Source organism: Vulpes vulpes, chromosome 10 (assembly GCF_048418805.1).
Source record: "Vulpes vulpes isolate BD-2025 chromosome 10, VulVul3, whole genome shotgun sequence".
Classification (NCBI taxonomy): domain Eukaryota; kingdom Metazoa; phylum Chordata; class Mammalia; order Carnivora; family Canidae; genus Vulpes; species Vulpes vulpes.
The window spans coordinates 29,962,931-29,975,877 of NC_132789.1; the positions used below are offsets into that span (position 1 = coordinate 29,962,931).

The following is a 12,947-nucleotide window of genomic DNA, read 5'->3' on the forward strand; positions in this document are numbered from 1 at the left end:
GATGATCTGAGAAGGAAGGGGATGCCTGGGGATGGGGGGGGTTCCAGGGCAGGAGTGGACGGGAATGAGGCTGCACATGGCCTCTGTGAAGAGCAAAGTGACACTTCCACAGGAAACTCAAACAAAAACAAAAAGCAGGGGTGCTCGGATCAGGCAGCTTGGGTTCGACCCCAGCTCTTGTGGGCAAAGCAGATGTAGGGACGCTGCTCTCTTTGGAGGGTTACTATGAGGGATTCATGAGAAAAATACATCGAAATGTTACAACCTGTTCATGAACCATGGTCACAGCAGCTTTATTTGTAACAGCCCAAACCTGGAAACCACTCAAAGTTCTTCGGGGCAATGGATAAGTAAACTGTGGAACATCCCTTCCATGGAATACAACTTAGCAATGAACAGGAATGATTTACTGTTGCAACCTAGAGAATCTCAAAGGCATTACACTGTGTGAAAAAAAAGCCAGTCTCAAAATGTCAAATGTGTAATTCCATCGATGTAACATTTGCAAAGTGATGTAATTATAGCGCTGGGGAACAGATTAGCAGTTGCCAGGGCCTGAAGCCGGACGGAGGAGGAATTATTAAGAGATGATGGAAAGGTGCTGCATGCTGACTGTGGTGGTCATACCACGCATTACAAACCTCACGAACTATACCCACGTCAGCTTGTGGGTAAGCATGCACGTAAGAACTGATGATGTCTGAAAAAAGGCCACTTGAGTTGGCAGGACTGTCCCAACGTTCATTTCTCAGTTTGACAATGAACTAAGAGGTTAGCACTGGGGAAGCTGGGTGAAGGGCATGTGTGCACTCTCTGTGCCATTCCGCAACTTCCTGTGACTCTTAAACTATTTTGAAAAACACACACAAAAATTAATACAAAGGGGGAAAAAGTACCAAAGCACCTCACAGTACTGAAGTACACTCTGCATGCTGAATCACTGTTTGTGAAAATCAAAGGTCCAGTAAAACAGGCCCTAGAAGGGAGAGGGAGACCTGCACCACATACCCACTACCAGCTGGAGGAGATGCATGGAGGGGATGAGGGACCGGGTCCTGCAGAGAAGCACCAAGAGGCCAAGGCATCTCGTTCAGGGATGCCTGGTCAAGGGGCAAGGGCAACGATGGAAGGGATGGCTCCTGAGATAGGTGTCTTCTAGGGGGTTGTGCAGGTGCTGACAGCACTGCTTTATGGCTGAGAATAGCCTGAGACATAATTACTTCAGTTACAAAACACAACTCCTTGGACTGAATCCCAGACTATCCCAATCTCCTCTGAGTCCTCCACTCCTGCCCAGGGGTAGGAGGGCCTCGGTGTCACTTACCTTCTGATAGCCTGAAGAAGGTTTGGAACTTTGTTCCCCCCATATATAACAAAGATAAAAAGACAGAGCTACTTGGAGTTTCTCCAAGCTTTCCTCAATACCATCCTAAGCAAAGGAATAAAATGCACATTGTCTGCAAAGAAAGTGGCAAGTTCTCTAAGAAGCATGGTACTCACTCTGTGGTGCTGCTGTAGATACAACAGCCATGCCGTGCGGGGCCATCCCTGAGGTGCCGGGGGGTGGCTGCCCTGAGAGGGGCATCGGCTGCCCCATGGTGCCAAGGCCACCCATCCCGCCCAGAGACTGTCCTGGGCCCCGAGAAGGCATGCCAATTCCAGCTGCTCCTGCAGCTGGCCCACCAGTCAGGCTCTGTAGCGCATTCATAGGGTCTGTGGGAACACAAGGGCAAGCGTCTCAGCCAAGTGCCTGCTGAACCGCAAAGCTCTGAAAGCTATGAGGTCTCACAGAGCACACACTTCCTCCCACCTCCAGGCATGACTCCCTCAAAGCCCCAAGCAGTGAAAGGCCAGAGTCCTGGGAGCCTCTGGGCCCCCAATTGCCCACCACATCCCAGAGGCCAAAATGCCAGTGTGTGTGTGTCACTGCTCTTGGATCGTGAGCCCTCTTGGGTAGGGAATGCATCTAAAACCCTAGTCTGGCCTGTGCCAAGGTCCTGATGTTGTGGGACAAACAAATCCTTGAAGACATGTAGCAGCTTCCACCCCTCCTGGCTATATACCCTTCCTGCTGGATGAGACACAGCTGGAACCCCAAAGACAACAAAGGACAGCGGGTCTTGGGGATCCCTGGGTGGCTCGGCGGTTTGGCGCCTGCCTTTGGCCTAGGGCGCGATCCTGTAGTCCCGGGATCGAGTCCCACGTCGGGCTCCCAGCATGGAGCCTGCTTCTCCCTCTGCGCCACCCCCCCCACCATCATAAATAAATAAATAAATCTTAAAAAAAAAAAAAAAAAAGGACAGCAGGTCCTTCTTCATAGTAAGAAAGAGCCTGTAGGCTAGCGAATTGAGGGGGCATAGACAGATGTTCTTCCAGGGAAGTTACAAGTCTCCGCGCACACCAGAAGCCCACCTCTGCTAAGTCTGTGCAGGACCCCCTGCTATGGAGTTTTCAGGACATCACACCAAAACAAGCTAAAGTGTGCAGGAGGCATGCAGAAAGGGTCCACAGAGGGCCATGAGGCACACTGACAATTGCCAGTAGGCAGTGGGGTCCGCTCAGTGAGCAATGCCATGATGTGGAACAAGTTGCCCAAGACTCTTGTCGCAACAGTGGAAACTCAAGGCAAACAACTACCTAGAGACAGGTATGGCCCAGCCAGTGTACCCTGAACAAAACTGGGGGCTGAAGGAGCCCACACTCCAATGCCAAGAACCCAGACATTTTCCTGGCCATACACTCTTGATCCCACCCAGCCCTGACTGGCTGATAATCTCTGCATGTGCCGAGAGAGCCCAGCAAGGAGGCCGGACCCAGAGAGGCGTAGCCAGCTCTGTCGATGCAAGCTTGGGCACCCAGCATTTACAGCTGTACTGCTGCAGTGAGACAAACAGCATGCCAAGCTGGCTCCCTTCCTAACAGATCAGAGCTCAGCTGGCCATCAGGGATTTGCTAAACCCCTTCACTGGCAGCTTGGTCAGCAACACCAGCACACATCAACAGTTCCCACATGATAAAGTCTTGAAATTAAAAAGATAATAATTCTTAACTTACAAAGAAACTTTGTCCCTCGAGGAAGTGAACTCATAGCTACCCTCTAAAAAATACTACTACAAAAAAAAAAAAAAGAAAAAAAAATACTACTACAGATTATTATAGTAAATATACCATGATAATTCTCTTCCAGATAGCTCAAAATTTTAGATAATGTCTCCATAACTGTGTGAGTTTTTAATTATCTTTTCGCTGGACAAAAACAGTATTTGAGTGATAAGGGATGGTGAGGTCTCTGCAGCCAGCCAGGAAAGAGGAAGCATGGAGGAGGGCTGGGCGTGGCTCTATTCTCATGGCCAGCCAGAGTTCTTTCTGTGAACTTTCTCCTCTAATGACAGCTTAACCCAGGCGCATGCAAGCATCCGCAATCGCATTCTTGCAGCCCCAAACCCAAGGTTAGAATAAAACTTTAATTCAAACAGGATAAACTCTTACCACTGACAGAAGCTTGAGATTTTTTGTTATCTGTGTTTAAAAAAACAGAAACAAAAAACAAAGTAAACAAAGTTTTATATAACCACATATTTCCACAGTAAGTCAGCTTTGGAGGCATTTGCCTAGAGGTCATTTGCTGAAATTAAACAAAAGATAAAAGATACCTTGAGCGTGTGTGTGTGCGTGCGTGCGTGTGTGCATGTGTGTCCACTCCGGGCAAAAGTGACACTTATGGGGGTCTGAGGGAAGAGGGTCTAGAACAGCTCACGGTCAATCCAGGGCCTCGGAGAACTGCCTCCCAGGCAGAAGCTTGCTGTGGGCCTAATCTGGCTCTCTGTCCTTCCTGAGTGCAGGGTCTCTCAGTGGGGCCCCGAGCAACAAACATGAGAGCTGTAGGGATCCGCGATGGGCCTGGAACGGTGCCAAGACTGCCATGACACCTCCTTTTTCAGCTTGTTCTGGTGAGGCAGCAGCCCCACTTTCTCCATGGGGAAAGTGAGTCTGTCCAAGGTTGGCTAGAAGTCAGATCTATAGCTGCCCCTAGTACCAGGGGGTACGTGCTGCACTAGGGCCTTCCTCACTGGGTGAGGGACAAGCCGGTAGCAGGCAGGGGATATGCCTGGCCCCCAAGGCTGTGTACACCTATACCAGAGCCACTTCCCAAACAGGCCTAGACAGCCCAGCCCTGACAAGCCGAGCCACTTGCCACGACAAATCAAGGTGTCTCATCCAGGCTGCTCATTCCTCAGGCTCCTAGTTCTGGCAGTTTGTTCTAAACACCATAGGACCTTCCCAAACATGGCAAAGAGAGTAGAATCAAGTTCATCCAGCTGTCATTCTAGTAAAAAGTCAGTATGGAAAAATGCAATACCTATGGACCACACAGGGGCTCTGGGGTTCCCAACATCTCCTTTTGTCTGAGAGTACTGACTAAAACTGTAGCCACCTCTAGAAGTCCAGACAGAAGCCACTGGATCGCCAAGTGTGTGCTCCAAAGACAGGCTGTGTCAAGAGGAACCCATCTCTTGTGGTCACACAACTGTAGCCAGGCCGGCAGGAGGCGCTGTTGACTGAAACCCCAGAGGGCCCCGCCAACCTGGTTTCTTTTAAACACTGTGACCATCCAGGAATACTCAAGTGTCCTCCAGGCTTATGCATAACACACAAGACCACCAAGACTCCTGAGCCCAGTCTGCAAGGACACATACTTCTCAAGAGCCACTGATGCCCCCAGGCTGGGCTGACAGGACCCCAGCAACCCCAGCAGGACCCCGTGAATCAGAGGGGCTGGAATGCAGTAGGCGATGGGCGACCCTCAGCAGGCAGGGAGCCAGAGGCAAGACTCCAGTCTGACACAGGAGCCACATTTAGGTTAGACCCCCAGGGGTCAATAAACCAACTCCTAGGGAAGGAAGTTTCTTTTCCAGGATAAACCCGGCTTATTTAAGAACTGCCTAGAGACAAAGGCAACAGTCTTTTGAAAAAGGAGATGTTCATGGACAAGCAAAAATAGTCCAGACCACTTGAAGGCTAACATTTCCATTATGCCAAAATCAGCATTTTTGAGGTTGAGGCTTTGAGAGGATGGGAAATGGAATCAAATGCAAAGCAATGTCAAACTTCCCAGAAAACAGGAGCTTTTTTTTTTTTTACAGACATTCTGCCACAGGAACTGTGGCCAAGAAAGCCCCCACCGCCCCAAGAAAGGCCCAACCTCTCCTGGCCATCAAAAACACCCAGAAATATAAATTTTTACTTACGAATGTCTCGAAAATGGATAATGAGCCTGGCCACCAGAGAAAGGTATTCATCCTAAAAGTAAAAACAGGAAGCATTTTAATCCCAGATGAAGAAGTAAAGCTGTGTGATGGCCCTTCCCACCCCCCTGCGCTGCTGTGTCGCGGAGCACAGGGTTCTTCCTCAAAGGCTCTTAGCCCGCCTGGCTCGGCGTCCTCTGGAATCTCTCTCAGAGAAGAGCTGTCAGCGCTCAGCTACAGCAGGCCAACAAAAAAAGCACAAAGAAACAAAAAAGCCAAGAGGGATACCGAGAGGCGTCAAACTGCTGCTCCTTCCACGCTGGGGTAAATGCTCGACTGAGAGGGCTGCCAGCCAGCTCAGGGACCCCTCCTCTCACAGAGGGGGCAGCGGTCCAGAGGGGACGAGGGGCCAGCCTGAGGTCACAAGGCACATCAGCAGTAGACATGGGTGGGCTGCTTTTGTCTTTGCACTATTTGTATCCAAGTACTTTCGCTTTTAATACTGGGCCTGTTGCTCTTTCACTGCTGACGTGCTTGCATGCAAATCTGGATGTACGCCCCTGGCTGTGCCTTTCGGAGATCTGCGTTAATCGGAATTTACTGCACAGGCAAGGGAGAGGGCACAGTGTCACGCAAGGGTGGCAGGTGAAGGCCAATGCTGAGGGCCTTCTTCTTCTTCTCGGCTGCCTGGCTGCTGGAACTGCACAGCAGGGCCTGCCTTTACCGACTGTCCCCTTTGCAATCAAGGACACCCACTCCCAGGGGTTTTGGGGAAGTCATCACTGTTGAGTTTGTCCTGTGGTCAATGAAGGCTGAATTAAAATCTTATTTCAGAGATGCTGTATCATCCTTCCCCTCCTTGAAACGCCAGCAAGGCATCCCAGAATGGGCAAAGCCTTTGCTCTATGGCTTGCTCCCACAACCCTCCTTCCTAAGTCACTGCAGCATTGAGAGTCCACTCAACAACAGACAGATGGGATGACACCCATACAACCCAGGACCTGGCCACGCCACCTGCTGTGCTACTACCCCGGGGACACAGGCCTGTGAGTCCAAGAACAAACAGTAAACCTAGTGTCAAAAGAAACACCTTCAGGGAAAAGTGGTCTCAGGAGAATATAAAAATATAGGCACTTTCTAAATCTTCATTACTCCTCATCTATCTCCAAATTTCACCCGACCGCTCTGTTTTGGCTCAGGGAACCAGCAGAGACAAACACGAGGGGAATAGGCCTGGGAAAGGCAAAGCTGGGATGACAAGCACGTGCAAAGGGGATAGGTACGGAGAGACAGTGAGCCTCTGCTGGAGCAAAGGGACACTTAGCAGGTATTTGTCAACACTCCCAATTTCCAACTGCCCCCACCAATTTCTGATAGGAGAGAAAACATCTAGGGGTGAATGGCGCCCCCTGGTGTTGGGGCTCCTGCCTGTGGATCACCTGTGAAGCCGGTCCTTGAGGAACAGCTGTGTGGTGAATAGGAAGCAAGGAAGGGTGGGGTGTGGGGGGCAAAGGAAGCTCAGGAAATGAGGTGGCCAAGTACAAGGGTAAGAAGATGTCTTGTTAAGGCCATGGGCCAGCTGTTAAATTGGGGATACCTTAAAAGAATCTGTAGTTTTCTCTAATTCCATAAAAAATAAAATGAGGAAATATGTTGAAAAACCAACCAGATACTTTCAACAGACGAAAGATACATTAAAAATGGGGTTCAGGGGTGTGTCCCCAAAGTCTTTAATACAGAACCAGGACTGGGTGCTCAGAGCCCTGCTGCAGTTCCTGGCCCAGAGCTGGATGGCCAGCGTGGTTTGCTCCCAGCTGAGGCCACCCCGCTGCCAGGTGGGTAGAGTGGAGGCTCTGGGGACCAGACCAGACCAGCATGATGAGGCCTGGGGGACAGGGAAAGGACGGAGAGGTGTGGCTACCCGACAGGAGACACGGGCACCGGAAGCAGTTAGTTACACAGCGGCCACGAGGTTTTCCTGCAGGTTAAATACATTGCCAAGATTCTCACAATGACCAGCCAGGCCACCCAGGAACCACTGGGAGCTGAGTGCTGCACATCTGCTGCCAGTGTTCCTCTCTCAGAAGACCCTGCAGTCTGAGACTGCACCTTTCATTGTCCCCTAGGACAGGCTGCTTTAATTCCCTTGGTTCTTAACTCAGAAGTCCTGACTGGCCTGCCCCACTGTGGGAATTCCTAGGCTCTGCTCCCAGGCACCCCTCCTCTCTGGGACTACTCCAGAGAAAGGCCTGAATAGCATGTGACGTCCCTTAGCTTCACTCAGTTTTTACCATCTCCCTCACTCAACATCAAAAATCTAAGTGTTGGGATGCCTGGGTAGCTCAGCGGTTGAGCATCTGCCTTCAGGTCAGGGCGTGATCCCAGGGTCTAGAGATCGAGTCCCGCACTGGGCTCCCTCCAAGAAGCCTGCTTCTCCCTCAGTCTATGTCTTTGCCTCTGTGTCTCTCATGATTACACAAATAAATAATCTTAAAAAAAAAATCTAAGTGTCATGGCTATGACATGAGGCTGAATATTCCCAGACCAAGTAGTAAGAGCTAACACTGTGGCACTTAATGTGGTGCCAAGCACAGCTCAAAACCTTTACATTTATCAATGCATTTAATCTGCCCAACCACCTACTGAGGCAGATGCGTGGTGTCTGGTTTGCATATGAGACGACAGAAATGTGTGGGGGAAAGCTTTGTAGTTTAAACCCTTGCTTGACCTGTGCAAGTCTAGCATGAAGGCCCAATGACAAGAGTGAAGGATGCCTCCCCACACAGACGTGGGGGGAGCAGCAGGAGCAGGGACACACACAGGCTCCATATAAAATTCCAGGCACCAAACACTACACACTGTACACTAACCTTTTGTCTAAGACATGGGGAATCTGAATACATATATGCACTTGTATCTGCAAAAAGAAATGTTGGAAGGATAAACCAAAATCGGAGATAAACAGTTACCCCCAGAGATACCAGGGGTTGGGCTGGAAATGAGACTTCACACATTGTTTTATGGTTTTCACATTGGAAGCAGGTACTTTTTTTTTTTTTTTAACCAAATTGAACATAAAACTAACAAGCCAAAAGAAAAAAGTGCAATTCCTAAAAAATTCAAAATAAACTGAAATGTATAAGCCAACTATAAGGCAGGTTTCAGAATTATATAGCGAAAAGAATTATTTTGAGTGGTTATTTAAAAAAACAAAAAAAGCAAACAAAAACCTGCACATCCTTAGTGGAAGGGATGCACTTTAAGGACTAACAGAGCTGCAAAGAAATCTTAAACTTCATTCCACATTTTGTTATTATCTGTTACCCAATATTAGTGGTAATATTAGTCTGTTTATTTCAAAAGTATTTCGTTCCATTTTTTAAAGTCTATTTGCTTTTTTTTAGTAATCTCTATAGCCATCCTGGGACTCGAACTCACAACCCCGAGATCAAGAGCTGCATGCTCCTCTGAGTCAGCCAGGCGCCCCCCAAAAATATCTTAGAATAGAGCAAGTAATTATGCTAATAATATTAGAAGCCAAGGTATTTATACTAAGAGAAAAGATACACGTTTAAAATGAAAGTGAAACCCTGTAAGGTTAAATTGGAATGGGAAATATCAGTGTGAAATTATGGGGTTTTTGAGGTTGCTGCTGTTATTACAAAAATATATTACTTCTTAGCTCTCTTCACAAAAAAGGTGCAGAAGCCATTAGCACCAGGGTCCACACTGCATGCTCGAAATACCAGTTCACCCTCAAAAAGGAACCAGGGCTCCAGAGATGAACGGCCCATTCTGGGACCAAGACACAAGTAAGCTGCAAAAGATGAATAGAGTCGTGATAAGGGGCCCTAAAAGGGACAGGAGGGTGCTTGGGGGCTGCCCCTGGTGAGGAAGGGGACCATGGAAGCATCAAAATGAACCAGTGCAGTGTACTGAGGCACAAGAGCCCCAAGCTCATAATACTCACAGGGAAAGAACCACCCTCACTCCCATCCTCAAGCCCTACTGATCGCCCCTGGAGGTAACCAAGGGTATCAAGCCCTTGGGCTACAGAGGGATGATGGAGAGGAAAGCATTCCCGGTCATTCAGAATAGGCTGTGTTTCAAGCAACCAAGAAGCCTTGGCTGATGATAGAAAACCCTTCTATGCAGAAAAATTCCTTCTAATAAATGCGTAAGGAAAGATAGAATTAAGGACAATTACCATTTTGTGATCCTCAGTTAAACAGTGGAACCATCAGATGAGAAGTGGATGGGGAACTTTTTAGGAGAAGAGTGAGGTTGTCACTCTCTAAACCCCTGGCCAATTGTGGTCTTGTGGGGAATATGAATACAGGGCACCACCTCAGACATATTACTGCTCATGACACCACTGCACCCTGGGCTCTTCCCATCTAACACCCAGTCCACAAGAAATAAGAGGCAAAAAGGAGGGAGTCAGGCAACAGGGGTCACTGTTGGTAGAAACACACAGGCTAAAGCCTCTGCCACTTAGGACTCAAAGGAAGTGAGGAAGCTCATTAAAAACAGAACGTTAGTAGAAAGATGAATGTTACAGGTGCTTCTGGAAAGGGCTCAGAGGAAATGAGGAACATGTCATTGGAAACTGAAGCAGAGAGAATCCTTGTAGTCTAGTGATAGGAAGTTGGCTGAATTGTATCCTAGTTGTGTGGAAGGCAGAACTTGTAAGCAATGAATTTGGATATTTGTTTGAGTACACTTTCAAGCAAAATTTTGGAAGATCTGGCCTGGCTTCTTCTTGCTGGTCAGAGTAAAATATGAGAAGAGAGAGAAAACAAACTGAGGAAAACACTATTAAGCAAAAAAGGAACCTGGACTTGGATGGTTTGGGAAACTCTGAGGCTATCCAAATCTTAAAAAAAAAAAAAAAAGCTAAACTGAGGGGATTCACTGTTAGGAAGGTGCATTCTTAGAGAAAAGGCCAGGGTGTGGCTGGACACAAACTTTGCTACTGCCAAAGGGAATGAGGGCAGTATTCATGAATCCCTTCAGTCATCTCACAGAAGCCAAGGACAGGGATGAAATCATACACGAAAGGTCAGTGAAGAAATCCCTTTTCTAATGGTGTGAATCCTGTCACATACATGGGAGACCCACGAAGGCGTATGCGTGTTATACCAGCAGGAACACTGCCAGTTTGGCCTGAAAAGGAAAGAGACTGGATGGAATCAAAGAAGGGTGTTAGACTCCCAAAATTCTATAGGCAGGAAACAGGCTGATAAAATGACTCAGCTGCAAACATGCTACTCTTCAAAAAAAGGAAAGATGACCACAAGGGTAGAGTTTTGGGCCAAGAGGCCAAAGCCATAAGCCCGGAGACTGGAGCCTCCAAAGTCTGCTAATCTTTGTTACAGTAGCTATAGGAAACTAATACATTGTCCCTGTAGATGTGCCTACTCTGGGCATTTTACACAAATGCAATCAAGTGATATATGGACCATTATGACTATTTTATTACATTTAGCATGATATTTTCAAGACTGATTTGTGTTACAGAAATATGTCAGCATTTTAATCCTTTATATGGTCATAACACATTCCATTGTATGGATATACCACCTTTTTTTTTTTTTAAAGATTTTATTTATTTATTCATGAGAGACAGAGAGAGAGAGGCAGAGACACAGGCAGAGGGAGAAGCAGGCTCCACGCAGGGAGCCCGATGTGAGACTCGATCCAGGCCTCCAGGATCACGCTCCAAGCAGAAGGCAGGCACTCAACCACTGAACCACCCAGGTGCCCTATGTACAAGTTTCGTGTGCATTTGATAACTGTTTAATTTTTTGAGGAATCATCACAATGTTTCCATAGTGACTGCACCATTTTACATTCCTTCTAGCAACATAGGAGGTTCCAATGTCTCCAGCCATGAGTGTGAAGTTGTATGTCCACTGTGATTTTGATTTGCATTTCCCTAATGACTAGTGACCTTGAGCAGCTTTTCATGTATTTCTTGGCCATCTGTATGTCTTCTTTGGAGATATGTCTGTTAGAGTCCTTTATCCCCCTTTTTTAAAATTGGTTTTTTTGTTGTTATTGTTGAGTTGGAGAAGTTTTTTTTTTTTTTTTTTTTTTTTTTTTATGATAGTCACAGAGAGATAGAGAGAGAGAGGCAGAGACACAGGCAGAGGGAGAAGCAGGCTCCATGCACCAGGAGCCCGACGTGGGATTCAATCCCGGGTCTCCAGGATCGTGCCCTGGGCCAAAGGCAGGCGCCAAACCGCTGCGCCACCCAGGGATCCCGAGAAGTTCTTTATATACTCTGGATACCAGTCCCTATTCCATGGGTTGTCTTTTCACTCTTGATGGTGTCCTCTGATGCACAACAGTTTTTAATTCTTTTTAATAGTTTTAAATTTTGATGAGTCAAACTAACCTAGGTTTTCTTTTGTTGCTTGTGCTTTTGATGTCACATGTCAGAAACTGTTGCCTAATCCAAGGTCACAAAGATCTATGCTTACATTTTCTTTTTTTTTTTTTTTAATGTTTTTTTAAATTTATTTATGATAGTCACAGAGAGAGAAAGAGAGAGAGGCAGAGACACAGGTAGAGGGAGAAGCAGGCTCCATGCACTGGGAGCCCGATGTAGGATTCGATCCCGGATCTCCAGGATCGCGCCCTGGGCCAAAAGCAGGCACCAAACCGCTGCGCCACCCAGGGATCCCTACATTTTCTTCTAAGAAATAGAAGCTTTAGCTCTTAAATATAAGTCTTTGATCCATTCTGAATTAATTTTTGTATATGGTGTGAAGATGAGATCCAACCTCAGTATTTTACATATGGTAATCAGGTTGTCCCAGCACCATTTGTTGAAAACACTATTTTTCCCCACTGAAATCTTTTAGCACCTATGTTAAAAAAAAATCATTAGCAGTAAACACAAAGGTTTATTTGTAGATTCACAATTCTACCTTATTGATTTGTATGTTCATCCTTCTGCTAGTATGACATGGTCTTGATTACAGTAGCTTTGTGGTACATTTAAAAATTCGCAAGTAAGAGTTTTCTGATTGTTTCCTTTCTTTTTTTTTTTTTTTCATTCATGATTGTTTCCTTTTCTAAGATTGTTTTGAGTATTCGGGGTCCTTTGAATTTCCTTAGGCAATTTCTACAAAGTCTATTTGAAAGTCTTCCTCATATATTGAAAAATGTATCAAATCCCTGAGCAGCTGCTCCAGACCCAGTGTTCTTGGTAACAGGAGGCCTTTGATATGTATCCCATTGGGAGTCATGTATTTTAACATTCTATTTTTACATATTCTAAAATACCCTAGACATACAAAAAATGAATAATAAGACAAATGCCAGTGCTCTTCTTACCCAGCTTAAATTTAAAAAAAAAAAAAAAAAAAAAGACAGGAATGCCTGGGTGGCTCAGTGGTTGGGCACCTCCCTTCAGCCCAGGGTGTGGTCCTGGGGTGGTAGGATCGAGTCCCCTGTCAGGCTCTCTGCATGGAGCCTGCTTCTCCCTCTGCCTGTGTCTCTGCCTCTCTCTGTCTCTCATGAATAAATAAATAAAATCTTAAAAATAAATAAACAAGACAGAGAGGTAACTGTCTCGCTCAGTCCGTTGAGCATGCAACTCTTGATGTCAGGATCATGAATTCAAGCCTTATATGCTAGGTGTGGTGGAGCCTACTTAAACCATTCCCCATCCCCCCCCAAAAAAACCCACAG

At 46.8% G+C, this 12,947-nt stretch overlaps 1 protein-coding gene across 2 annotated transcripts in view; it reads right to left on the reverse strand.

Annotated features, from left to right (window-relative positions):
• Window positions 1–12,947, reverse strand: part of MED15 (mediator complex subunit 15) — a 69,438-nt gene that overhangs the window by 26,296 nt on the left and 30,195 nt on the right. For both annotated transcript variants that reach the window (XR_011994718.1, XM_025982654.2), the window contains exons 3-5: window positions 5,250–5,301; window positions 3,490–3,519; window positions 1,501–1,713 (exon numbers count right to left, since the gene is read on the reverse strand). Coding sequence is in view for 1 of the 2 variants with exons in the window: in XM_025982654.2 (XP_025838439.1) it covers window positions 1,501–1,713; window positions 3,490–3,519; window positions 5,250–5,301 (295 nt within the window). In the remaining variant the exon portion in view is untranslated. The remainder of the gene's footprint in view (window positions 1–1,500; window positions 1,714–3,489; window positions 3,520–5,249; window positions 5,302–12,947) is intronic.